The sequence below is a fragment of the Drosophila santomea genome, chromosome 3R (genome assembly GCF_016746245.2).
Source record: "Drosophila santomea strain STO CAGO 1482 chromosome 3R, Prin_Dsan_1.1, whole genome shotgun sequence".
Lineage (NCBI taxonomy): Eukaryota > Metazoa > Arthropoda > Insecta > Diptera > Drosophilidae > Drosophila > Drosophila santomea.
Genome location: NC_053019.2, coordinates 13,519,619 through 13,543,809, shown reverse-complemented (window position 1 = coordinate 13,543,809; position 24,191 = coordinate 13,519,619). Strand labels below are relative to the sequence as shown.

The 24,191-nt window shown below is 43.2% G+C and overlaps 8 protein-coding genes across 16 annotated transcripts; 5 read left to right on the top strand and 3 right to left on the bottom strand.

Annotated features, from left to right (window-relative positions):
- The first annotated feature begins 126 nt into the window (after window positions 1-126).
- Window positions 127-6,450, top strand: LOC120453432 (neuropeptide CCHamide-2). Of its 3 annotated transcripts, none has more exons than XM_039638138.2 (4): window positions 127-261; window positions 3,619-3,699; window positions 5,250-5,491; window positions 5,761-6,450. In XM_039638138.2, the coding sequence occupies exons 2-4, from the start codon at window positions 3,624-3,626 to the stop codon at window positions 5,845-5,847; spliced, it is 405 nt and encodes a 134-aa protein (XP_039494072.1). In that variant the 5' UTR covers window positions 127-261; window positions 3,619-3,623; the 3' UTR covers window positions 5,848-6,450. The 3 variants fall into 3 exon arrangements, with proteins under 3 accessions (XP_039494072.1, XP_039494071.1, XP_039494073.1); XM_039638137.2 differs by lacking the exon at window positions 127-261 and adding an exon at window positions 2,454-2,717; XM_039638139.2 differs by lacking the exon at window positions 127-261 and adding an exon at window positions 2,767-2,785.
- A 458-nt stretch (window positions 6,451-6,908) lies between these two features.
- On the top strand, window positions 6,909-9,983 carry LOC120454441 (WD repeat-containing protein 36). The gene is made up of 3 exons (XM_039639737.2): window positions 6,909-8,188; window positions 8,256-8,687; window positions 8,750-9,983. Exons 1-3 carry the CDS (start codon window positions 7,030-7,032, stop codon window positions 9,922-9,924), a joined length of 2,766 nt encoding a protein of 921 aa, XP_039495671.1. The 5' UTR covers window positions 6,909-7,029; the 3' UTR covers window positions 9,925-9,983.
- Window positions 9,984-10,345: 362 nt separating this feature from the next.
- On the bottom strand, window positions 10,346-13,597 carry LOC120454443 (dnaJ homolog subfamily A member 4). Its single transcript, XM_039639746.1, has 3 exons — window positions 13,439-13,597; window positions 11,152-12,267; window positions 10,346-10,958 (listed from the first exon to the last, which is right to left on the bottom strand). Exons 2-3 carry the CDS (start codon window positions 12,250-12,252, stop codon window positions 10,848-10,850), a joined length of 1,212 nt encoding a protein of 403 aa, XP_039495680.1. The 5' UTR covers window positions 12,253-12,267; window positions 13,439-13,597; the 3' UTR covers window positions 10,346-10,847.
- A 286-nt stretch (window positions 13,598-13,883) lies between these two features.
- Window positions 13,884-14,356, top strand: LOC120454446 (28S ribosomal protein S21, mitochondrial). The gene is made up of 2 exons (XM_039639748.2): window positions 13,884-14,131; window positions 14,190-14,356. Exons 1-2 carry the CDS (start codon window positions 13,985-13,987, stop codon window positions 14,304-14,306), a joined length of 264 nt encoding a protein of 87 aa, XP_039495682.1. The 5' UTR covers window positions 13,884-13,984; the 3' UTR covers window positions 14,307-14,356.
- Window positions 14,357-14,488: 132 nt separating this feature from the next.
- On the bottom strand, window positions 14,489-15,699 carry LOC120454447 (melanization protease 1). Its single transcript, XM_039639749.2, has 3 exons — window positions 15,596-15,699; window positions 15,050-15,540; window positions 14,489-14,926 (listed from the first exon to the last, which is right to left on the bottom strand). The coding sequence occupies exons 1-3, from the start codon at window positions 15,695-15,697 to the stop codon at window positions 14,494-14,496; spliced, it is 1,026 nt and encodes a 341-aa protein (XP_039495683.1). The 5' UTR covers window positions 15,698-15,699; the 3' UTR covers window positions 14,489-14,493.
- A 346-nt stretch (window positions 15,700-16,045) lies between these two features.
- LOC120454442 (mucin-5AC) lies at window positions 16,046-20,546 on the top strand. 7 transcript variants are annotated; one of them, XM_039639743.2, is made up of 9 exons: window positions 16,046-16,106; window positions 16,737-16,843; window positions 17,138-17,520; window positions 17,604-18,032; window positions 18,302-18,430; window positions 19,653-19,986; window positions 20,056-20,153; window positions 20,214-20,343; window positions 20,406-20,546. In XM_039639743.2, the coding sequence occupies exons 2-9, from the start codon at window positions 16,756-16,758 to the stop codon at window positions 20,522-20,524; spliced, it is 1,710 nt and encodes a 569-aa protein (XP_039495677.1). In that variant the 5' UTR covers window positions 16,046-16,106; window positions 16,737-16,755; the 3' UTR covers window positions 20,525-20,546. The 7 variants fall into 7 exon arrangements, with proteins under 7 accessions (XP_039495677.1, XP_039495676.1, XP_039495674.1 ...); XM_039639742.2 differs by lacking the exon at window positions 16,046-16,106 and adding an exon at window positions 16,595-16,613 and having other exon boundaries at window positions 17,637-18,032; window positions 20,062-20,153; XM_039639740.2 differs by lacking the exon at window positions 16,046-16,106 and adding an exon at window positions 16,595-16,613 and having other exon boundaries at window positions 17,637-18,032.
- A 791-nt stretch (window positions 20,547-21,337) lies between these two features.
- LOC120454445 lies at window positions 21,338-21,896 on the bottom strand. Its single transcript, XM_039639747.2, has 2 exons — window positions 21,756-21,896; window positions 21,338-21,602 (listed from the first exon to the last, which is right to left on the bottom strand). The coding sequence occupies exons 1-2, from the start codon at window positions 21,848-21,850 to the stop codon at window positions 21,392-21,394; spliced, it is 306 nt and encodes a 101-aa protein (XP_039495681.1). The 5' UTR covers window positions 21,851-21,896; the 3' UTR covers window positions 21,338-21,391.
- Window positions 21,897-22,771: 875 nt separating this feature from the next.
- On the top strand, window positions 22,772-24,181 carry LOC120451556 (lipase 3). Its single transcript, XM_039635356.2, has 3 exons — window positions 22,772-22,868; window positions 23,010-23,729; window positions 23,801-24,181. Exons 1-3 carry the CDS (start codon window positions 22,785-22,787, stop codon window positions 24,179-24,181), a joined length of 1,185 nt encoding a protein of 394 aa, XP_039491290.1. The 5' UTR covers window positions 22,772-22,784.
- Window positions 24,182-24,191: the final 10 nt, after the last annotated feature.

The following is a 24,191-nucleotide window of genomic DNA, read 5'->3' as shown; positions in this document are numbered from 1 at the left end:
GCTCCGGCCCACGCACACACTCGCACTCTCACCCACACTGGCACCCGCTCACAGACACGCACACACACACACGCAGCTGCGAGCCAATGTTGCAGCTATAAAGCAGGCCGACTTTCCTTTTGCGGCACCAAAAGAACTCCGGCTTGCAGTCAAACAGCAGCAGCAGCAGACCAGCGAAACCATCCGGCAAGGACGAGGACGAGGACCAGGACGAAAGACAAGGACATTTGTTTCGGACAGCAGCCCACCAGCCAAGTGCAAGTAAGTGCGCCCTCACAAAGTGTGCCCACAGCTTCAAAATCACCATAGTAGCAATGGCTAAAAGGACTAAATTATAAGTGAGGTTTCGGTCAGCAACAATCGGGTGATTAAGTGATTATGCTGAAGAGTCTTAAAAACCATTATCCCATCTATTACAATCTCAGTGCGGTTTCTTCATTAAAAAAGATACAGAGTTCTATAAAGTGGTAGCCAAAAAGATTGATTTTCGTGTAGAATGTACAAAATTGTTTCATCTTAAATCAGCAGTAGATATAAATTTACCTTTAGAACAAAAATTACAGTTTGCAAATTGGAAGAATTTACTTGAAGGGATTATTAATGAAGCTTTCAAAATTGGATAATATATTTATTAAATTCAGGGAAATTCAAATTCCACTCTCGTTCGCAAGTGTTTACTTTAATTGTTAGCCGCTTGTCTTGGTCAACTAATTTCCCAATGCCCTGGAGGATGGTTGCTACTTGTCCGTTCCTGCTTATTTGTCTAATTTAATTGAATCAAATTTGATTTGAAGCCATAATTATGGGCATTTTAGTCAGGGAAAAGTTGGGGGCTTTCCACTTCCTTATCCGCTTTGATTTATTTTTGATAACTCCCACTTAAACGCTGCTGGCTGCTGGCTGCTGGCAACTCGCCCTCACTGCCAAAGTGGAAACTTCAAATCGCTGTGGAAATCGCAGGTTCTCCTCGAGCAAAGTTGAAGATATTAAAATTCAAGACATTCTGGCCAGCAGCCGTATAAATCATGCATTATCCTAGGCGCACGAAAACAGACAGATGAAAATGCTCAGCCAACTTGTTGCCGTTGGTAAACAGAACTTGCTGGCCAAGTTTAACTCGATTTGAGCGACTTCCCTTTTCCCAGGCGAACATTTAGCATTTAGAGCTGCAAAGGGAAACATTAAATATGAGTTATCCACTTGAAATTGACACTTTATGATAATGCCTTGTCGTAAAGGACTAATTTTCAAAGGTATTTAAGATAATTTAATCGCAGTGTGAGCAAATGATACTTTTAATTTTAATTAGTCCATTTCAACTTGATGTTACAGTCGAGCTACCCTAAACCTAACGTTCCGCCAGACAACTTTCAGCTTGTAACTTTCAACTGGGCTGTCGACTTTGCCAAATCGCGGAAAACCGCTTAAACTCTCGACCTGACTTGTTGCCGCATTTAAATTGCTTTTCCCGGCGCCTCTGCCTTTTCCAGTTGAGTTCGTGTAGCTAATCGTGTGCCTATTGTTCTGAATCGCTTCATCGCGTCGAAAAAGAACAATCTAAGCCACTGAACTGATTCGATTTGAAGCGATTTGTGCCAAAGGCACGCTTCCATTGGATGACCTGGTTTGCAGCTGTTTGTGTTGTCTTTTTGCCTGAATTATCAGTCCGTGATTAGAGAATTTCACACGGAAACTGTGCTCCCGGCTGCTGCTGAACTTTGGGCTACACTATTTAGTTATGAAAAACAGTAGTAGCCTTATTAAAAATTCTTTCCTTTAAGGCAGATAAAATAAGTACTTCCTTTTGGGGCGGGGATCAGGTTAATATAAAACCATTTCCTATTTAAAACATTGGCAAGCAGAGAGTGCTTTAAAGTACGATTAAAATATATATGCGAACTAGCTACTACTTTTCGCGAGTGCATTCAATATTAGAGGGAACAGCAGCACCTGTGGAAAGTTTTTGAAACGCACGATTTACGGCACTGGGAACGGGTATTAGTGACAGAGTTGTGGCAGCAACAGCTCATTAAGGCATTATTATCACAACTAAATAGCTGGGAAAATTGATAAGCCCAAGGGTCGAGTGCTGGCACGGCCCTGCGCCTTGGTAAACAATAATTATTATTATACTATATTTATATTTGTATTTTTTGTGTTCGTGTAATGAGTGCGCTGTTATTGTTTTCGCACGGCGTGGGTGCATTTATTGTGTTGATTTTTACTGGTCCGCCACTGGCGCTCCACATATTAATTTTCACTTATCGGCCCGCCATAAATTTAGCCCCGACCAGTGGCTGAAAATAGTCCTAGGATCCGAGGGGCGAGTGGAAATGGGAAAAGTGTGGGAGTGAGTGCGCGTGACACGGATTGAGCGGAGATTACGGAAAAGATCGCCGTTTATCAGCGGGGCGAGATTTCGATGTGGCATATAGATCCGGCGACTGCATGGATCGGCCTCAGTCGCTGGCGGGAGCTTGAAAATGTGAAATCGCGCTCAGGGATTCGGCCTGATTCGGTGGAATTGCCATATCAAGCTGGACTATTGGCAAGCACATCCGCCCCAACCATATCTGTGATTATATAGTAGCCATCTAGCGAAATAAAGCACACACTTATTCAAAACTACTACTGATAGCCGCTGTAACAAGCAAAAAACAAAGAAAACTGCCGTATAAATCTCACCCAGCCCAGAACGGCTAATCAGTCTGATTGAGGTGAGTTATTCAAGCTGCAGTGGAAGGCGACACGCGACCAGGTTCGGTGCTCAGCAATACAAATAAAAGTACGGCAACGGGGCGTATGATTAATGGGCAATTGCGCCATTAGCGGTTATATCTTTTAATGTACCTTAAACAGTTTTTCAAACGTTTAAGAATAATTCAAATATTTGATTGAAATCAGTTCTACTACTTTACTCACCAAACATTTGACAATGCCTTTGCAAAAAACAAAAGAAGTGTTCATAATCCTAATTTTTATTATAAGTGTTAAGGTTTATTTTTAGCCAGCAAATACCTAAATGGATTTGCTTTAAAATTTGTAGATATTTTACAAGCCAGCTACTCAGTACGCGATAACATACTTAATTACGCACACATGTCGTATGATTGATGGGATAAAGGACATCAGCTGTTGGAAAATTTTAATCGGTTTAATTTCAGCCTTAGGCTCGCATACAAAATGAAATTTAGTAGGAATGCTTACAGCTCCCATCCAATAAATGACTTATCCTTTATCTATGAATAGTCTTGGGAAGCCCAACCCAAGATGATGAACTCTTTGAGAATTCAAAGCACGTAATAAACAAATGTTTGTGCAACTTCCTCCTTTTGGCCTCAAGTCACACACATACGCTCAGGTTGATTGTCTTTGCGTTTTGTGTGGGCGTTACATAAATCATAGTTCAAAAGTTTTTACGGTCCGGGATTAGCTCCTTAACTGCATGTGAACTCTAGGATTCGAATCTGATTCAGACTCCGATTCTTACTCGCTCGTCGCGTTCTGTTCGGATTTCCTAATTAGTGTTATGCCCCGCGGCGAAAAGTCGCATTGTCATCGCCAGACTGCCGGATTTCAACAGGTGCTCATCCCTTTCTATACTCTTCCTCCCACCAGGTATCATGAAATCCACCATTTCTTTGCTACTGGTCGTCATCTGCACCGTGGTCCTGGCCGCGCAACAGAGCCAAGCGAAAAGTGAGTACAGAAAAAACATTTAATTATAGTTATTAAACATTATATCCTAATTTGTAGTACTTTTTTATCTGATTTTATCTGTTCTTGTTAGTTTTGTAAATGAAATAAGAACCCTTTTAAAAAGTGAACCCATTGTAAATTTTTTTCTACTTAAATTCCATTTTAATTTATGATTTATGAAACTAAATGTAAAAGTTTCGCTTTCATTTTAAGATATCAGGGTATTTAGCTTTTCCTTTCCCGTTAATCTCGATCTCCACCCTTAAAGTTTTCCACCGAAGTATGCAGGTGAATTTGCCATGAAATATTCATTAAATTGCAGTGCGAAAAACAAAGTCATAAATGGGTGCCGATATCCACACATTCACCACCCATCGAGCTGCATCAATTGTTGCAGTTTAATGCAACACAAACAAGCCGGCGTCTTTGTTTTTCCAGCTGTGGGAAAGTTAAATGGCAACAACAAGGGCGTTCCCCACTGCGGCATGAAAATGGGAAAATAGGGAAAGTGGGGGCCATTTCCGTTTCCCGTGCAAGCTGCAACTATCTTGAAGACACGAGTCATGAGCGACATAATTTTTCCTTGAATGTCAAGTGAGTCTAGGCATCCGCTCTCATTCAGAACCCATCTTTTCTGCCATTCAGTACTCAATTACCAAAAGTTTTGAATTTGATTGCCTCTGAAAAGGCATTTAAGATGTTGAAAAGCTAACTTCTTTAGAGCTCCCATGCGATTACATGGCCATTATAATGAGGCAGGATTGGTAGGATTTCAGAGATACCGTGTAAACTCACTAAAGAGGCTTTTAATGCATTTGCAACTGTATAACATTTCACTATTAAAGAAAACCTCAACCCCCTTAAATTGATTAATTAAATAGGTAGAATGTAATTTGGGATGTTAGTAGTTGAACAAATTAATATTCCCTACGCTAAGAGGCACGCTTTGAGTAACCATAAGTTTAGAAAAATCCTACCGGCCCCTTCCTCTTTTTAAATCCTGCGTATGTCAAGGACAACTCCCAAGTGTGCAACACGAAAATTTATGTTTGCCTGTGTGGGCGGAAACCCAAAAAACGGCAGAAAGTCAAAAGTTTGTTCACACACAGCCAAACAGTCACAGGCAAACAAACGAAACTGAGCCGTCATGGGGTCAAATGGTTATCGCCGGATGTCTCTCTTGAGCTTTGGCCTGCGATTAAAGATTTTGGCAGTAACGAAATCCAAAGGAGCAGACTACCTCCATTAATGGGGAAAGTATTTTGGGGCTGTGCGTTGGGAAATGCTCACGCATCGGTGGCAAGTTAAAGTGATGTGGGGAATGGTTTCAGTTTTGATTAGGTTTCCGTTCAGTTCATTTTAAATTGGCTATTAATAACTAAAGGTTAGCAATGGAAATCAGCTCATTCCAAGATTATTTATTAGATATTTAAAAAATTATATTTGTATTTGAATTTCTTAGCCCTCGTATATTTAACCTTCCAACTTGAGCTCATTAAGTGCTTTTAAATTAAGTTGACACTGCCTTACATATTTTCAATCTTTTGCAGAGGGATGCCAGGCCTACGGTCATGTGTGCTACGGTGGTCATGGCAAGCGCTCTCTGAGCACCGGATCCGGGTCTGAAACGGGAGTGGGAATGGGCGAGGCAGCCACCGGAGGACAGGAAGCAGACTATGTGCGTCCGAATGGCCTACTGCCCATGATGGCGCCAAATGAACAAGTACCGCCCGAGGGCGACTTTAATGACTATCCCGCCCGTCAGGTGCTTTACAAAATCATGAGATCATGGGTAAGTGACCTTTATTTCTCGCTCTATATTTGGCAGCACATGAAGATGAAAATAGTCTGTTAAACTATCGTGATTGCTTTAAAGTACCCAAAATGTTTTCGGAATGGATGTAATTTACATACTTTTAAACGGCTTTAAATGTGATTTCAAACCATGGCTTTCACTGTGGTGAACATACAAATGAGATTACACGGATTCCTGTTGAAACAGACTCATTTTAAATAGGAATAATGTTGACACTCTTTACTAACGAGTGTATCCCCTTTTAGTTTAACCGACCTCGCCGACCCGCCTCTCGCCTGGGTGAACTGGATTATCCCTTGGCCAATTCCGCCGAATTGAATGGTGTAAACTAAGGCCAGGAACGTTATCAACATACGAATTTCCACAAAGTACAGTAAAACCGGAAACAACCCTCAAGAACAAGAGCAACAAAGACAGCAACAACAACAAAAACCACAGCAACATCAGCGACAACACATGAATTACTTATTAATGTTAATTACTTTCGCAACTTGTATAAAATGTTTGATAAATGTCTACACATACCAAGCAGTCAATTTTCATGCTAATTGCTTAAGCATCGAACATAAAAACCCAACTGAAATTTTTAGGGGCTGGTAAGGATTTCAGTGCCAAAAAAAGGAGCAGATAAAAAATAAGAAAAATAAATTGAAGAAAACGGCAAAGACAGCGTATTTCACTGTTCATATGTCAAATACGTATATTTTATTTATGTTTATTTACGAGGAAAGCTAAAGACTATATATAGTTGTAATATTATTTAACATACAAAATATATACATATTAACTTTGTAAACTGTGTATGTTAGTCTTTATAGGTGTATATGTATATTACGGCTGCGCAACACAAACAAAATGTTCACAACAGTTTTATTTATAAAGAGATGCTTGGTTAAATAAATAATATAATGTGCTACAAGAGCCTTCAAATTCAACAATTGTTTGTTTTTCCCTTGCATAATATTATACATTTAAGCAAGTTTCTTTTCGTAGAGAACACCACAGTGCTATTTTATTTGATGAGCTTCTCCTCATCCTGGCTTCTGGCTAAGACAACATTGTTACCTGCATCCCATCATTTCTTTTGGTAAACCTTTAGGCCTTAGAAGACCTATATACGTTCTTCGGAAATTCTCCTTTGTTGGCCCCTAATCTGTCACTTTATTAAACTTGTAACCTTCCGGCGCCATTCAGGTTCATAAAGACGATTTATGAAGCTGTGACTTCAAAAATGATAAAGTAAGAGGAGTTCGATTGAACCAGACGTGCAGTATTAAATTTTTGAAATTTCAGTTTGGCGCAAAAGGGGACTAAAATACCGAATACCACTTTATAAAATGGTTAGTATGTAATTTGGTATACTTGAATATGGTTTAGTGCAGTGTTTTCAAACACCGGTCACACTACTCCACACGTGTTTCTGCCGTAAACATTTTCAACATGTTGCAGTAATCGTGGATTTTAGCTGATAAAAAATCGAGGAAGCGACCGAAAGAGACATTTCAGACAATAAAATGACGCACCTACGGTCGGTGGATAAGCCGGAATCGGAGGAGCGGAAATCTGTGTTCAAGGAGAGCAGCTGCATTTTCCGGAGGAATCGAGCCCTCGGCTATGTGAGCAACCAGGTTCCGGCTGTCACCCGCTATGTGCTGCGTCGCCGGGACACTTTGCTGATCACCTGCATCGGCAGATCCTTCCAGGTGTACACCGCCAACCATTTCCGGCTGCTGCACGTCAGCGGCTTGCATCCGGACGAAATCACGGCTCTGGCCACGGATAGGCTGCACACTTACACAGCGAGCAACAAGTGCATCTTCGCGTGGCGGGCGGGCAAACACATCCGGCACGTATACCGTGGACATCAGAAGGATGTCCACCTCTTACTGCCTTTTGGTTCCAATTTGATAGCGATCGATCGGCAGAATGTGCTAAAAGTGTGGAATATTTCCACCGAGGACGTCTACTTGGAAGTGCCCTTCCGGCCCGAGGAGTTTCAGATCACCGCGGTGACCCATCCGCCCACGTACATCAACAAGATAGTACTAGGTTCCCAACAAGGTCAACTAAAGATCTTGAATATAAAGAAGAACAGTGTGGTGTGCACTTTAAGTCACCACGATAGCAGGATCACTTGCATTGAACCGTCTCCTGCTCTGGATGTTGTGGCCGTGGGACACGGTGATGGCACTATTATCCTGCTAAACCTAAAGTTCGACGAGGTGCTAATGACCTTCCAGCAGGATTGGGGTCAGGTTACCAAACTCTCGTTTCGTACCGACGGCCCACCAATCCTTGTGTCCGCCTGCAGCAATGGTTACATGGCCTTCTGGAACCTGGAGGAGCGGAAGCTAGCCGGCCAGGTGCAAGCACACGAAGAGTCGGTGACCACGGCCATTTGTCTTCCCAGCGAGCCCGTGGTTTTCACCACTTCACCAGACAACTCCATGAAGATGTTTGTTTTTGATATGCCCGATGGTGGTGCTAGACAGCTGAGGATCCGCGAGGGACACACAAAGCCGCCGTTTTGTATTCGCTACCACGGCAGCTCGGGAGTCTCCATTCTCTCTTCGGGAGAGGACAGCACCCTGAGGGTCTTTTCTACCATTTCCGAATCATTGAACAAGAGCATGGGCAGGGCAACCTACAATCCAAAGGCCACAAAAAAGAAGAGTAAGTTTTTTTGGTTATTGTTACTCTCTTTGAGACCGCATTTTTAAGATGCAACGTTTTCTTGCAGATCGCTTTGAGCACGATAAATTTGGTATGCCACCTATCCTAGAGTTCACATCGGATACGGCTCGCGAAAAGGAGTGGGATAACATCGCTGCCATCCATGCGGGCATTATTCAGACGACAACCTGGTCGTTTGGCAAGAACCGTATGGGCGAGCACCGGCTGGTTCCGAAACAGTTCCAGAACAGCAACCGCACCAACTTCCAGAGTGAGACCACATGCATTGTGCTAACACACTGCGGCAACTTTGTGATCATTGGCTATAGCACTGGCGACGTTGAGCGCTTTAATATCCAGTCTGGTTTGTGTCGCGCTAGCTATGGCTCTCCAGGCCACAAGATGGCAGTACGCGGCTTGGCCAGCGACAATCTTAACCAAACCGTCATCTCTGGCTGTTCGGAGGGCCTGCTCAAGTTCTGGTCATTCAAAGGAAAAGGTAGGGAATTGTCTTCAACATAATATAATAAACCATAATAATAATTTCTTACTGTCCTTCAGTGGACAAGCCCTTGGCGATTTTACGCCTGGCAGATGGAATCGCCCTCATTCGACAGCATCGAGAGAGCTCCATGCTGGCCATAGGCTTGGAAACTTTCAAGATCTTTGTGGTGGATATGCACACGCGGGTCATTGTTCGCAAGTTCGTCGGTCACACAGCCAAGCTGAATGACCTCACGTTCAGCCCGGACAGCCGGTGGCTGATCACCGCCGCCATGGACTCCACTATCAAGGTGTGGGACATACCCTCCTCCTACATGGTGGATCACTTCCGTGTCGAGGCGCCTTGTGTATCGTTGAGCATTTCGCCCAATGGCGACTTTCTGGCCACCGCGCATGTTGGCCTTTTGGGCATTTACCTGTGGGCCAACAAGACGCTGTTTAATCAGGTTTCTCTGCGCTCCATCGATCCTTTGGAGCCAGCTCCCTACGTGGGATTGCCCACCAATGTGTGCGATGCCATGGAGCTAGAGGATGGCATGAAGGAGCTAGAGATTGACGAAGAGGACGAGTCAAATCTCGGGGAGCTAGTTGACACCAAGTACGAAACTCCAACGCAGCTGTCCGAGGAGCTAATAACGCTATCCGGGTTGGCTGCATCTCGTTGGCAGAATCTGTTGGATTTGGAGCTCATTAAACAACGAAACAAGCCAAAGGCCCCACCAAAAGCTCCCAAACAGGCTCCCTTTTTCCTGCCCACTGTTTCGGGACTGGAACTACGCTTCGATGTGCAGAACGGTCAAAAGGAGGAAGAATCCCGAATCCGAAAGGCTTCTACTCTCAACAATCTTACAGCATTTGGCCAACTGCTGGAAGATACTGCCGACACCCTGGATTTCGCACCGGCTGTGGCGCACTTGACCCAATTAGGACCCTCGATGGTTGACTTTGAGATCAAATCTCTGCACCCGGAGGCTGGAGGTACACTGCTTGCCATGCTGCAGTTCCTTAAGCTCGTTAAGTTTATGTTTGGGACCAATCTCAACTTTGAGCTGGCTCAATCGTATCTGAGTGTCTTCCTGCGATCCCACGGTCTCGGATTGACGGAGTCTCCGGATTTGGTAAAGGAGCTCCGCAGTGTGTCCCAGGTGCAGCAGGAGGCTTGGCAGCGTGTGGAGGAGAAGCTCATCTATGGAACTGGAGTTGTGGCCGCCCTCCGGAACTTTGCGCATTAGATGCACGATTATGTTGTAGTTCATTTTAATATTTTGTAAATAAACTTACAAAACATTTACATTTTGAATTTGCTTTTGATTTTAGTACCTTGCAGATTCATTTGAACGATTTTTCACAAGAAATATAAAAGCCCTCATTTTATTCTGAACGATTAAAGGGCATATTACAATTTATATCGCAAAGTATTCTTCCTTTTTCTTTTTATCTACTTCTAATCCCAGATAGCATTTTAAATAGGGTACTCAAAAACGGCCACCGGCAAAACTAATCTCGCCAAGCACTGTTACGTTGTCATGCCTGATATCTTTAATTGGCATAAGACGAATGATTCACAACTGCGGTGACTACGCAGCGACTATGGAATTATATGGGGGCAAGTGGGACTGGGAACTATGAGAAGAAGAATATACAGCGTTTGGGTTGAAATTGTGTATTAATTATTTATTTGTTATATCCGTTTAAACTAACGCTTTTATTTATGCTGGAATTAAATAACTTAAACTTGTTCCTAGACGCGTTCGCTGGCGCGGACTTTAGATACGGTTCTAGTGGCGGCTGATTTAAATTTCAGTTTAGTTTAGTTTCAGTTTCCGTTTTCGATTCTTTGACAATCCAACGCAACATAAACGTAAAGAAAAATGTTGGTTTACAAACAACCACGCGTTATAGACATAGTGCATATATCTGATAAGTTTCTTTGATTTATACCTAAATATCGTAGCTTGCATGAAATAACTTTAGATCTCGATTGGTTGGGTCTCCTAGTGTGAGTTGGATGGTGTTTTAAGGTGCTTTTGGGAGTTCTTCGGCCCTTGCAAGCGCAATTACAGTGTTCCGGGAGCTGGTTTACATAATATTACGGCTTGTTGGTTGTGGTATTATTAGGGTTGTGTGTCCGGAGATGCAACACGCAGCGGGGCGCTTAACTCGATGTGCACTGCTGGACGCGTGGGCCATCCTGATAGCCGCCATCGTCCTCATCGTAGGCCATGCGCTGGTGTTGCTGGCGACGTTGCTTGGGATCAAAGTCCTCCTGCGAAAAATAAACAAATCGATAATTACATATAAATGGATAGAATTAACTTATTTCTGCCAATCTATATATATCGGACTATAAATTACTACTTTAGCCATCGAAAGTAAAGATTTAAGTATGCGATCGAATACCCTAATCGATTCCAGTCCTCCCCTTTTCCACACCCCAAATAAAAAAATTAAACACTCACCAAAACCGTCTGCTCCGCATCGATTGGAATGTCAACCTCCGGCGCCGGGGGTAGGCACTGTTTAAGCGTGGGCACCACCGACGGATTGATCACATCCGGGAAGATCACCTCGAACTGGATGATCAATGTGCCCTTCTCCATGGGGTTCTTGAAGATGGGCATACCCTCCTCGGCAATACACTTTGTCATCTCATGCCTGATAACCTCGCCGGGCTGTGTGGACACAATCAGATCGCGATCATCGAGCGTTTTAACGATTCGCTGGAATCCGCAGAGTGCTTCGACCAGTTGCAGCGGCATCTTCATCATCAGATCCTGTCCGGCGTGCGCGAATGTGGAGTGCTCCTTCTCGTCCAAAAGAATAATAATATCGCCCGGCTGAGATTCCGGCTCATGATCGCCCTCTCCCGTGAACACGATCTTCTGTCCATCCCGCATTCCCTTCTCGATGTGCACTTCCAGTACCTTTCGTTCCCGCACCGTCTTGCGGCCACTGCAGTTCTTGCAGCGATCTTTCTCCTGAATGGTTTCACCAGTTCCCGAGCACTTGCGGCACACCTGCTCGATGTGCTGCATGATGCCGGGGGCGATCTGCTGAACCCTGGTCTCCACACCGTTACCACGGCACTGCATGCACTTCTCAATGCTGCCCTTCTTGCCGCCGCGACCCTCGCACTTGTCGCAGATCACATTCTTCTGGAGCTGCAGCTTGCGGGTGGCTCCATTGTACAGCTCCTCTAGCTGTACGGACATCTGGTGCACCACGTCCTTGCCACGCCTCTCGCGCCTGCGTCCACCGCCGCCACCTCCGAACCCAGCGCCAAAGAACTTCTCAAAGAAGTCCATCGGATTGCGGAAGTCCCCGGAATCGGCACCGCCCTTCTTGATGGCCGCCTCGCCGCCATCGTCGTACACCTGACGCTTGTCCGCATCGGAGAGCACCTCATACGCCTGCGAGATGGCCTTGAATTTCTCACCCTCGTTGGGGTTCTTGTCCGGATGGTACTTGAGGGCCAGCTTCCGGTAAGCCTTCTTCAGCTCGTCGGGCGTGGCATTTGGCTTCACGCCCAGCAGATCATAGTATCCAGTCTCCTTGACCATCTTGTTAGCTGTTTACTGTAAACGGACCAAGTAGTTTAAGATTACTATCTGGGAAAGCTAGTAAAATACAGGCTTAGGATCACATTTGTGGAGCACGAAAAAAATAAAATTCGAGAAACGTCAAAGTGCTCAATTCAATTTAGTAAAATACCAAACAGTTATAAACTTTCAACCGATTAATATGACAACTTTTATTTGGTTGGATTGTTTCTATGGCAGCTAGTTTCTGTTAAAAGTTATTATCTGTTTTGTCTATAATGACAATTCATAGTTCAAAGGGGTGATGAAGATTCCTCACTAATAATGTAAACAAATACCAGTGACATACTTTTAGTTAGGCATCACTTTTCAAAAAATCCAGAAACCTCTCGAGCATATGACCTTTTGTTTATTGATTTCTACAGCTGTGACTCGATTTCAATAGGCATTTCTCTCGGTGTAAAACGGGGGAGAAGGAAATGGGTAGGCAATGCCGGAAGCTAGAGCCCGGGTTTCAAGGTCGTTACGCCGCCATGTGTTCGCAAAAATAACTGCGACGTTTTCTAGTCGATTTTCTAGAACAATTTTCGTATTTCAATACGGCGAGCAGCTGACGCTCTCTTCCCCCCTCACCGACACCGGGCTCTCTTTCGCACGCACACATACACACAGTTTCTAGAAAATTTCGTCAGCACAATGCAGCCCTGGTTTTGCGAACGGCGACTGCAAAGCGGAGAGCGTAAAAATGAAAAAACGGGAAAAGAACGAAAAGCAGACGAAGGGGAAAGGGCAGAGTCGAAAATAAGAATGGAAATTAATTCTAGAAGCAGCTATCGATTTAGAAGGCAAATCAATAAGTAAATTAATTATATTTTCACCAGGGGCTAGCACACACATACCCCTGACTGTGCGCTTGTATGGGTACCAACATGTGCCGCGCAAGACGCTGCGTCAGAATAATTCGATTGAACAAAGAAGAGAAGAAAACCCAGAGAGCCATCGATTTTGCAAAACTAATGCCAAAAATCGAAGGCAAATCTCCGACAAAAAACTATTATCGCTGATTACTTAACGGTAGAGATGAGGAAACCAAGCGCAAAAGGAAGTGTCTACCAAGTAGACACACACATTGGCAAACGCACAATGCGAAGCGAAATGTGCAAAATCAGGTGGTAATTTTAATTAGCCCAGCAGAACCGCAGCTTACCTTTTCTTCGTGTCGTGTCGTGCCTAAAGCGAATGGTAACTTTCGTAGACCGATTCCTCGAATTATCACTTTTACAACAAATTTAATTCACGTCGAATACTTTTCAACAGCTTACTATGGCCGCCACGCTAGGAAGAAAACTGGAAAGCAGTGTGACCAGCCGAGCATTATGAAAACCACACCAGACTACTAGGGTTGCGCCCGCACATCTAAGCTGTAGCTACATCTAGCTATTTTCTGAAAATTGCCAGAGCCCAGCTCTTGGCTATATAAGCTACCTACCGTGTATTTATTTCTTTAGTAAGTGATAGCCACAACAAAAAGCAATTTGTGTTGTATAATTACATATATTATTTATTTAATATTTTTTTTTACAGCTGAGGTCACCTCAAAATACTCTTTCGTATCAGCAATTGTGCGTCGTTAGCCCTGGTAAGCGATTTTCATCAGCTGTTTTACATCCGCATCAATGGTCACACTGTTTTGAACATTGATTATTTAATAAATTGTTTATTAAAAGTTATAAGATATAACTATCTTTCCGAAATGAGACACGTGCAATTTCTAGCCCGCACCGTTCTGGTGCAAAACAATAATGTGGAGGAGGCGTGTCGTCTGTTAAATCGCGTGTTGGGAAAAGAAGAACTGCTCGATCAGTTTCGCCGCACGCGATTCTACGAAAAGCCGTATCAGGTTCGTTTTTAGTAACTAAACTATTTATTATAATTTAATGACTTTAACTATTGTTTAGGTCCGTCGTCGCATCAACTTCGAGAAATGCAAGGCCATTTACAACGAGGACATGAACCGAAAAATTCAGTTCGTACTGCGCAAAAATCGCACCGAACCTTTTCCTGGATGCAGTTAGTAGCATTTTAAACTAGGTTTTGTGGCAATAAAATGTAGGAATTAAATGAACTATTTATTTTATTTAATACCCGCGTAACCATTTACAAATAATCAATATAAATGTGTCCTAAATATATGTAAAAAGGCCGTTGTATCCCCATTGTTAAATGAAACCTTTTTACTCAAAAAGTGGTTTCAAACATAATTTATTTTTGCCCGCTGTCGATTAGTGCACTTTGCAATTTCAAGTTTATCCAATCAAAAAAGTAAGCAGTTTTTGTGTAAAATGCTGGCTTGCAAATATTTTGTTGGCAGGTTTTAGGTCCGTAAGAGACTATGCCGCTCGCATAAGTTACCAGGACATTCTCATGTATTACGGTCTCCATTAGAGGTCCTCCGGAATCGCCGCGACGGGTGTGGTTCCCATCCAGACCACCTGCACATATTTGACTGCCGAAATCAAATTCATAATTTGATTTGCACACATCTGGATGCCTTTCCGGGATGAAGCTGCGCAACAACACTTCACTTGGAATACCTTTTCCCATGTCCGACCATCCGGATGCTTGAAACATGCGCTTATGCGAGGACGTTATATGGGGTCCCGGTATACAAATAGGTTGAATGGCTTCCGTATAACTGAAGAAAAGAGATATTATTTTAGTATACAGAATCCAATATGCCTAGTCTCTAATGATGCGAACGGATCTAATAAACTAATTCATTTAAGACATATATTTTGAGCAGAGTATCAATACTCACCGCACTGGAACTTTAAGTCGCAACAGTGCTATGTCGTTTATCATTTTTTTTCCGTGATTAAATTGTTCATGAGCAATAATTTTATCCACTTCGATTTCCAAATAACGATTAGTGTACCGACTTATCCCATTTATAACTGTGAGATCGGGATTGGTTGAGGTGTCATGTTCCCCCAATCTCACACTCTTGAGAGCAAATGGATTCTCCACAAATGGATACTCCACGCAGTGCGCTGCGGTCAGGACGTGCCAATTGTTTATTAGGGATCCCCCACATTTTGGTAATAGCTTCTCAGACGAATTGTATTTATGTCCATATAACAGCATGGCCATCCATGGAAACTCATTAGGCACTGGTTCTCTGCCTTTCGTAGGTTGCGTTCTTGATTTTCCACAGGTAACATGTGGCAGATACATTTCCGGTTCGGGACAGCAATACTTATCCGTGTCACATCCTCTTAATAAATTCACACCTGCTCTCATCCTGAAACACTTATATGGTGGAACCCATCCTGGTACAGAAGCTGAGGGATAGATTTTGAAATACGTTTTTATACAGTATATGTCGGCAATTACGTTCTCCATTTGAATGAGGGACAAGAACTTGCAGCATGAGCAAAAAATGCAGGAAAATATGTCCGAAAAACATGTTAATCCACAAATTATTCAAATAAAACTGTATAAAACTGTTTTTGTCAAAGCTATTTATTGTGGTTTTGTAGCATTGTTTCTCAATTTTTATCAGTTATTTTTTGATGAGCAATATAAAGAGAGAAATTTATTACGCACTCAAATATTACAAATAACTTTAAAAATGTCGCAATCAGGAAAGTGTTTATGATTTCGAACTCCGCTCCGAATTCAAATTTATAACGGCAGCCTGAGTCCTTTTCTCTCTTTGCGAGAATCACTTAGCTAGCTTTTTGTGGCAGGTGAGGGAAAGAGAGAGCTTTAAGTTATATGGCCGCAGTGCTCTAACGATATACGGCTCAGAATACTTTCTTTCCTCGAACGTAGCAGACGCGTTTTTCTTTTCACGTACTCTACAAATCTGAGAGGTAAAACGACCCGACAAGTTAGGTCGATTTTTGAAGAAGTGATTTATAGTATAGGAAAACGTATTATACTTGTTTGTATGCTCTTTAAAAAGTGAATTTTATTTACTCGAAAAATGGAGTTGTTTGTGTGTGGGTGTGTGTGAGTAGGTGTGTGAAAGTAGCAAGTGCAGATACTTGAGATATTCTCCGATGTCCCTTTAATTCAATGGATTCCCAAACGTGCTTAAGTGTTCCCCGAATGCATCGATAATTCGCTCATGCGGCCAATTTACTCAATTTACACTTGCGCCCTTGTATAAGTGTGCGGTGTGTGCCTGTGTGTGTGTTTCGCATTCGCATCAAAGTTGGCGTGTTATTTTGTGTTGCCTGCTTCTTGGCGCTTTTATTATTCTCCACTGCTTTACTGTGCCTGCCTTTGTTGTTGTCTTATCGATTTCGTGTGTTATTTTTAGCGTGATTTGCATATGTATGTATGTGTGCCTGCTTTCTCCCTCTTTCTTTTTCTCAGTAAGTGTGTGTGTGTGTGCTTGTTTTTGTACTTCCTTTTTGCTCTTCCTTTGTGTTTTTTGTTTGTGGTGCAATCGAATCTTGGGCCCTAATCAAATGAATTACGTCTTGTGTCACTTTCAGTCTTTTTGGCTTGAACATCATGGCGACAAGGAATCTGTTGGCCATCCTTCTTTTGGCCAGCATCTGCATGACCCAGGCATATCCGGCTTTGTTGCCCTACATCTACAGTGAGTAGCCAAAACTCGCCCACATATCTTGACCCCTATACTTTCCGCTCTCCAAAGCTAATTTGCATTTATGCCAACTGAGATTTGGAAGCAGAATGCCGAGGATTATATACCCTTGTAGCTAAAAATAAATTGTCATAATCTTAGATTCTACTTAAAGCATTTGATATTTTTTTTTATTTTTATATATGTTTATCCATCCATATTAAATCGTGGTTTTCACGGCTGAACATATGTATATTAAGATATCCACTTAACTCGCTCGTTTGGACTACTAACCATCTCCCAAATTAGATCCTTCCAAGCGCAGCAGTGATACGACTTTCCCCCATATCGAGGACGATGTCAGTGAACTGGACCAGCTGAGGAATGAACCGGGAGCGGTGATGGCCAAGCGGCAGCACGATGGAAGTACCGCTCGCACCACCACTACCACCAAGAAGAGCGTCGAGGAGGTGGCCGCTGTTCCCGAGCCAGGTCCAAGTCCAAATGCAAATATTCTGCCCGACTTGGAGAGGCAGTTAGAGGTGGCGACGCCTCTGATCTCCACCACCACGACCACCAGCACGTCGGCCACCACCACTACGGCAACTTCCAAGGAGGAGGGCGAAAGATCCCAGCTAGAGGAGCCAAAAACGCAGATCAAAACCGTAGTGGAGCCGACGGCCCATGCGAAGGTAAGTGGCCAACCCCAATCCCCGCGAGAATCCCAGTCTAGAGCGCTTGGTAAACTCCAAACTCCTCTTTTGCAAAATCCAAGTGTATATCTACGAAACCACCCAAAAATCAACAGGCATTTTACGGGGCGGCTCGTCTAGCTTTTGGCCAAAATCCAGAGGTGCTACCAACGACCACCACCACAAGCACGACAACAACTACCACGACCACGACGGCAGCTCCTCCATCTGAATCCGAGGCAGAAGGGGAGTCCCAATCACCAGCCGAACTGGATCCGGAAGCTAAAGAAGCAGAATCGGAAACGGAAACCGCTCCAGATGTGGCAGGAGAACCAGTAGAGTCACAGGATGCCGTCGGCGAGGTTGCCGAAACTGAACTGACCGCCCTGAATCCGCCCAAATCCAAACCGAATCACCATGAACCCAACAAGGAGACCATCGGAGACATTGTCTTCGATGTGGTGGCCCGAACCACGGAGCGAAGATCCAGCACGCCAAAGATAACGGCCAAGGTTCTTATAACTGTTCACAGATAAATCACTCAACAATCGGACTGATTTCCATAAAAATAATTGGCAAAACTGAAACACAAATTATTACTATTAGACGGGCATACAGCTACAAAATTGTAATGATTGGCTGTCGCTGGCGAAATTCCTATATTTTAAATACAATTGGCGAAGCTTTTGAAATCGGCTGACAATTTTCCCAATGACGTGCATTGTTTTTAAGATCTCGTCTATGGACTGATTTTCATACTATTGTTTTCATTGATTTTCAGACCGCCAAAAGCTTGCTGCGTAGTCCGAATGGTCAGTACTCCTCGTTTGACATGGCCCAGTATATTTTCTGGACCGGAGATGAGACAGCTGTGGTAAAAGCAGTGGAAGAACTGGTTGAAGGAAAAGTGGTAAGCAAAAAGTTTTTTTTTGTATTTAATTTTAAATATATTTTTTTAAAAGGTTTCTTTTTTTTAATTTTACATAAATTACTTCTCAAAATGATTACATCTTTACTTTGGTCCAGTACGGATCAATATTGTGGTTTGTTTTTATCATCATGTTTGCGGCATTTGTGTATACCTATGTATATACTTGAGCCCATTTCATTCATTTAGTCTTTCATCGCATCATAATAGTAAAGACTAAATCCATTGCTCTTTATGAGGGAAGGTCCAAAATATATTGGTGGCCCGTGGCTTCGGTGATGATGGGAGCAAAATGGAGGGGCACCATGATGGTGTTGGTATGCGGGGTGATTCCAACGATGACCGAAATGGTGCGCAGAGTACCCATGATGTCCATGGTGTCCATGATGCCAGGGGTGTCCATGATGTTCATGGTGTCCATGATGCCAATGTTGTCCGTGATGTCCATGGTGTCCGTGGTCTTCATGGTGTTCCTTACGGAGGCCACAAAAGCCAAATTTACGATTTTCTTGCTGTGGAGTTTCCATATTTGGCTGCATAATTTAGCTTATTATTATTTTTCCGCTTTTCGCTGGCTTTGTAGAACTTCGCTGTTTGATTTTCGGCGGTGAACTGATTTCCCAACGCTAAAGCAAAAGCTTTTATATATTTAGCTTACTACACAATTCCCACGGGCCATGCAATCAGCGATAAGTTTTCATTTATTGTTTTCTTATCAAGTGGATTACGCTGAAGCTTTTTTTAAATTAGTAATATAACAATATTTTTGTGAAAATTCTTAGACACAACTTTAATAGCATTCAAATTATATATTTATGTTCCGAAACTCTTGTTTTTAGATATCAAAATGCTTAGTAATACAGCATTATTTTTGTGTAATATTTGTTTGTAACGTTAAAGATAAGCTTAAATATCATTTGAAATCCTACAACGCTCTAGCGAAAATAAACAGCGTTGTTATTAATGAGTTATATTTAGGCAACCGGTTTGGTTGGTGCTACTTACTTGTTTTGTTTACGTTCAACTAGAATTGAGCAGTTCAATAAGTTACAATAATAAGCTGGTGCTTAGACAAGAAGTTGAAATAAATTATTTTAAAAATATCTGCAAGGTTATAAAATCTTTGGCATTTTTTAAACTATTTCAAGCATATTTTTCAGCTTAATAAGAATAAATATCCACTTTCATTAATATGTTTTTGTAGATCACTCGGGAGAGCGCCTTGAAGTTCCTGCAGGACATTCGACTGGGAATAGAGTTCCTGCAGCGCTCCTATGCCAATCGAATTTTCCCCGAGGAGGTCCGCCAGAATCAGTTAAAGCGCCACAGACCCGCCATTACCACCCCCCCAGCATCCACAACGACCACAACGACAACAAGCACCACTACAACCACAGAAAAACCGTTCCCAGAAGTGCACGAATCGGGTTTGGAATCAGGAATCGAGCGAGGCGCCGCAGGAGTCCTGCCCGCGAAGAACTTCGATAGCTTCACCTTCTGGAACAAACTCAAAGTCTTGGACAGCGAGGCACAGCAAGGTGGGATTTTAATGATGCATCTTATACATGTGTTTGATTTGAGATATCTTAACGGTCATTTTATTCCAGTACCAGACTTGAACGACTATGACGAGGGTCGGGCCAAGATTGTGGAGTACTTGTACAATGAATACTCCCTGGAGGAGATCCTTTACAAGCTGGCAAAGGTATTTCTTGAATACCAAGCCAATCAAGCAAACAAATTAATGATGGCTTGTTATTTCTAGGTGATGTTTGCCCAATCACTTTCGCATGGCTCCGACGAGGCACAGATGGAGCTGCAGAAGCTTACGGAATTTCTAGAGCGCGAGGGTAACATGGGTGTCATACCCGTCGACCTGCAAAAGAAAGTTTTAAGTAAGTAAATGGCGTTACCTGAGCAAACCCTTAAATTCACTTGTATCTTTAAACTATTTCAGGAGTTCTGCTGAGCGCATTGTCGGACACTCTGACCGAACATCCGGAGTTCCTGCCGGCGGCGCGGGTTAATCTGGCCAACCCATTTTACAGGCTTCCAATCCATGCCCCCAGCCAATAAAGATAGATTGGGAGGCCATCGCAGATTAATAGAAACCCTATAAATATATATATGTTAACCCGCATAATCCGCATCAGCTAAATGGCATATACGCACTGATCGGCGCTACTCTGGGGAGGCGCTCTCTCGGATCTTCGATCCAACTCGGCCCTAAGTTCATCCGATCGATTGGCACCTTTCACCTTCGTTAACGGATTAGCCTACGTGTAATATAGCAAAAGATACTTAAGTGATATTTTCCGGTCAGTCGGAGTCGGTCGGCGGCAGATGCATATGCAGATGCACTTACGGTACGATGATAAAATCAAATCAACTGTCGAAAGACAAAGCAAAGTAACCGAACCAAAATCCAAAAGACAAAAGATAAAAGACAAAACTGATGAGAGAGACTTGCGCCCCTTTGAGCTTTTAAAATTTATATAGACTATCTATATGTATATGTCCACGGTATGCATATGAATTGGCGCACTTGCTTATATTTGATATGAGTTTGTTAGTTAGACACATTCAGAGGTTGAGACGTCGAGGTCGCTGGCAAAATCGATGGGCCGCCAGGAACGACCGATTTGAAGCAGGAAAGGGCTCTGAGTCCGCCTATATCAGTAGCTAATATGGTTAATACTTGTAACCGCTCCACAGACGAGCGACTTTCGTGAATAGGTATTATTCTATATGTTGTCCCCCCTGAATAATTGAGCGTTACATGCATTATTAATGGATTGGTTAAACGATTGATTGTGTTGCGAGTTACATATACGATATGCAAATAAGAACTAGAACCTGTATCAACAAATTATCGATTATACACTCAATATACATAAATATATATATATATATAAAAAAAAAGTGAAAAATCATTTTATTCAACTATTGCTCCTTTTTGGGCTCCGAAGTCTCTGACTTGTCGAGCAACTGGTTGATGCGTTCCTCAGACACCGGCTCCTTGCTGTTGAACAGTTTCTCGATCTCGGCCCTCTCTTCCTCGCTTATATCCTTGGCGTATATTTTGGCCAGTTCCTCCAGGCGCTGCTGGTTCTTCTTCAGATGTCCGGGTAGCCAGAAAATGGTCTGCACCATTCTAAAAAATGATAGTTTCTGTGAGGTGCCACGTAATATGATCCCATACAAACTGCCGTACATATATGTATCACTCATTCATTACAAATTTGTACATTACATATTAAGTATTGAGAATAATAGTTTAGTTTAATAGTTTAGTAAATGTCCTTACTTCAAAAGTACAAATCCGCAAACGGCCAGTAAAAGACACATTCCGGATGTCTTGAACATCGTCCAATAGTCCACCGTAACTTGTTGGTGTTTCATTTCGGAAATCCTTTGAAAATAAGCTCCACTCGAGACTGAATTATCGCTTGAACTGTCATAAGTGCGATATGGTTATAAGCCTGTGGGCCAAGCTTGGTAATGTTATGGTCACGTCGTCAGGGGCAGCCGGTTAGGGAGATACGTGTATCATAGACCACTCGGCAGACCAATCATGTGTGGCCTCTATAAATCGATACCACACAAGCCCTGATTTGATGACCCGACCACCAAGTGGGGCTAAGGTGCTAACTGGGCAATATAAGGATTAATATGCGCACATGTTGCTGCTGAAGAAGTGCTTCATGTTGCCGACGCCACCAGCAACATGTTGCTGGCGTGATTTCAGCCATTTTATTGTTTTCATTTGCAATCGCACTTTCTATTTTTAACAATTATCTTTAACGAATTACGTATTCCAACCAATAATAAAAAGATCGAGCTTCAGAATACTCTTTCCCAATCTTGAAATTGTCAACGCGCGAGAATTTTAGTCTGGCCTTATAAACCATTTTGTTTGTAGTGTTACAGCTAAAGATAATTTTTTGTAATAATTTCATTACATTTAAAATTAAATTTTGTTTAAATAAAATCGTTCAAATCGTGAGAATTGAACAATTAATCATTAACGGTGATATGCTCTTGAGTTTTAAAACTAATAGGTACTAAAATAATTGGAAAATGATAAGGAAATCAGACGTTTTGCTGGGGGGTTTGGGCTTACTTAGACTGTAAATTTGAGACCCGCGATTTCAATCTAAACAAGAAGCTGATTAGGCCAGGTGTATCTATCTTTTATATATATTTAACTGATTTCTTGGGGGTCTTCGTACTCGCTTGCCAATAAATCTGATTGCTTGTGACTATCAATGGATAGATTGTGTTCATGGTGGCTATAAAAGCTGGGATCCCAAACCACACGGATCATAGTACTACGATGACAAGAGGAGCGTTAAAAGTGGCCATTTTATTGGTCGGATTGGGCCTGGTTTTGGCCGGGTCTCGGCCTATTTCCGATTGCGTACGTATAAAAGCTATACACTTATTCAAGCCGGCGTACATACAAAAACAACATTTTAATTTAACAAATTTGAAAGAGATGAACCTTTTTACTTTACATTTAAAAGGATCTAATCTAACAATTCATTTCATTGTTTTGTAGGGTGAACGCATTGAGGACGATGGCTACCCGATGGAACGCCACGAGGTGGTCACCAGTGACAACTACATTCTGACCATGCACCGCATCCCGTACTCCCCCAAAACGGGTGACTCTCCCAACCGCCCAGTGGCCTTCCTCATGCACGGCATGCTGAGCTCCTCCTCCGACTGGGTGCTCATGGGTCCTGAGCGATCCCTCGCCTATATGCTGGCCGATGCCGGCTACGATGTGTGGATGGGCAATGCCCGAGGCAACACCTACTCCAAGGCGCACAAGTACTGGCCCACTTACTGGCAGATCTTCTGGAACTTCAGCTGGAACGAGATCGGCATGTACGACGTTCCGGAGATGATTGATTACGTTTTGGCAAGGACTGGACAGCAGCAGGTGCAATATGTGGGCCACTCCCAAGGCACCACTGTCTATCTGGTGATGGTGTCGGAGAGACCCGAGTACAATGACAAGATCAAGTCCGCCCACCTTCTGGGACCAGCCGCCTATATGGGCAACATGAAGAGCCCTTTGACCCGCGCCTTTGCCCCCATTCTGGGCCAGCCCAATGCCATCGTGGAGGTCTGCGGATCCATGGAGTTCATGCCCAGCAACAAGTTCAAGCAGGACTTGGGCATCGAGATGTGCCAGGCCACTTCTCCCTATGCCGACATGTGCGCCAACGAGATCTTCCTGATTGGTGGCTACGATACCGACCAGCTGGACTATGTAAGTATCTGGAAATGATCTTGGTCCTATCACTTGCATTTTATCTATAATGTGGCTCTCCATTTGTCCAGGACCTACTTGAGCACATCAAGGCTACCTCTCCGGCTGGCGCATCCGTGAACCAAAATCTGCACTTCTGCCAGGAATACAACTCCGGAAAGTTCCGTAAATTCGACTACACTGCCCTCCGCAATCCCTATGAGTACGGCAGCTACTTCCCTCCGGACTACAAGCTAAAGAATGCCAAGGCTCCGGTTCTATTGTATTACGGAGCCAATGACTGGATGTGCGATGTGAGCGATGTTCGCAAGCTGAGAGACGAACTGCCCAACATGGCACTGGATTACTTGGTGCCGTTCGAGAAGTGGGCCCATCTGGATTTCATTTGGGGCACTGAGGCCAGGAAATACGTGTACGACGAGGTCTTGAAGCAGATGCAAACATACGAATAGTTTTATTTTC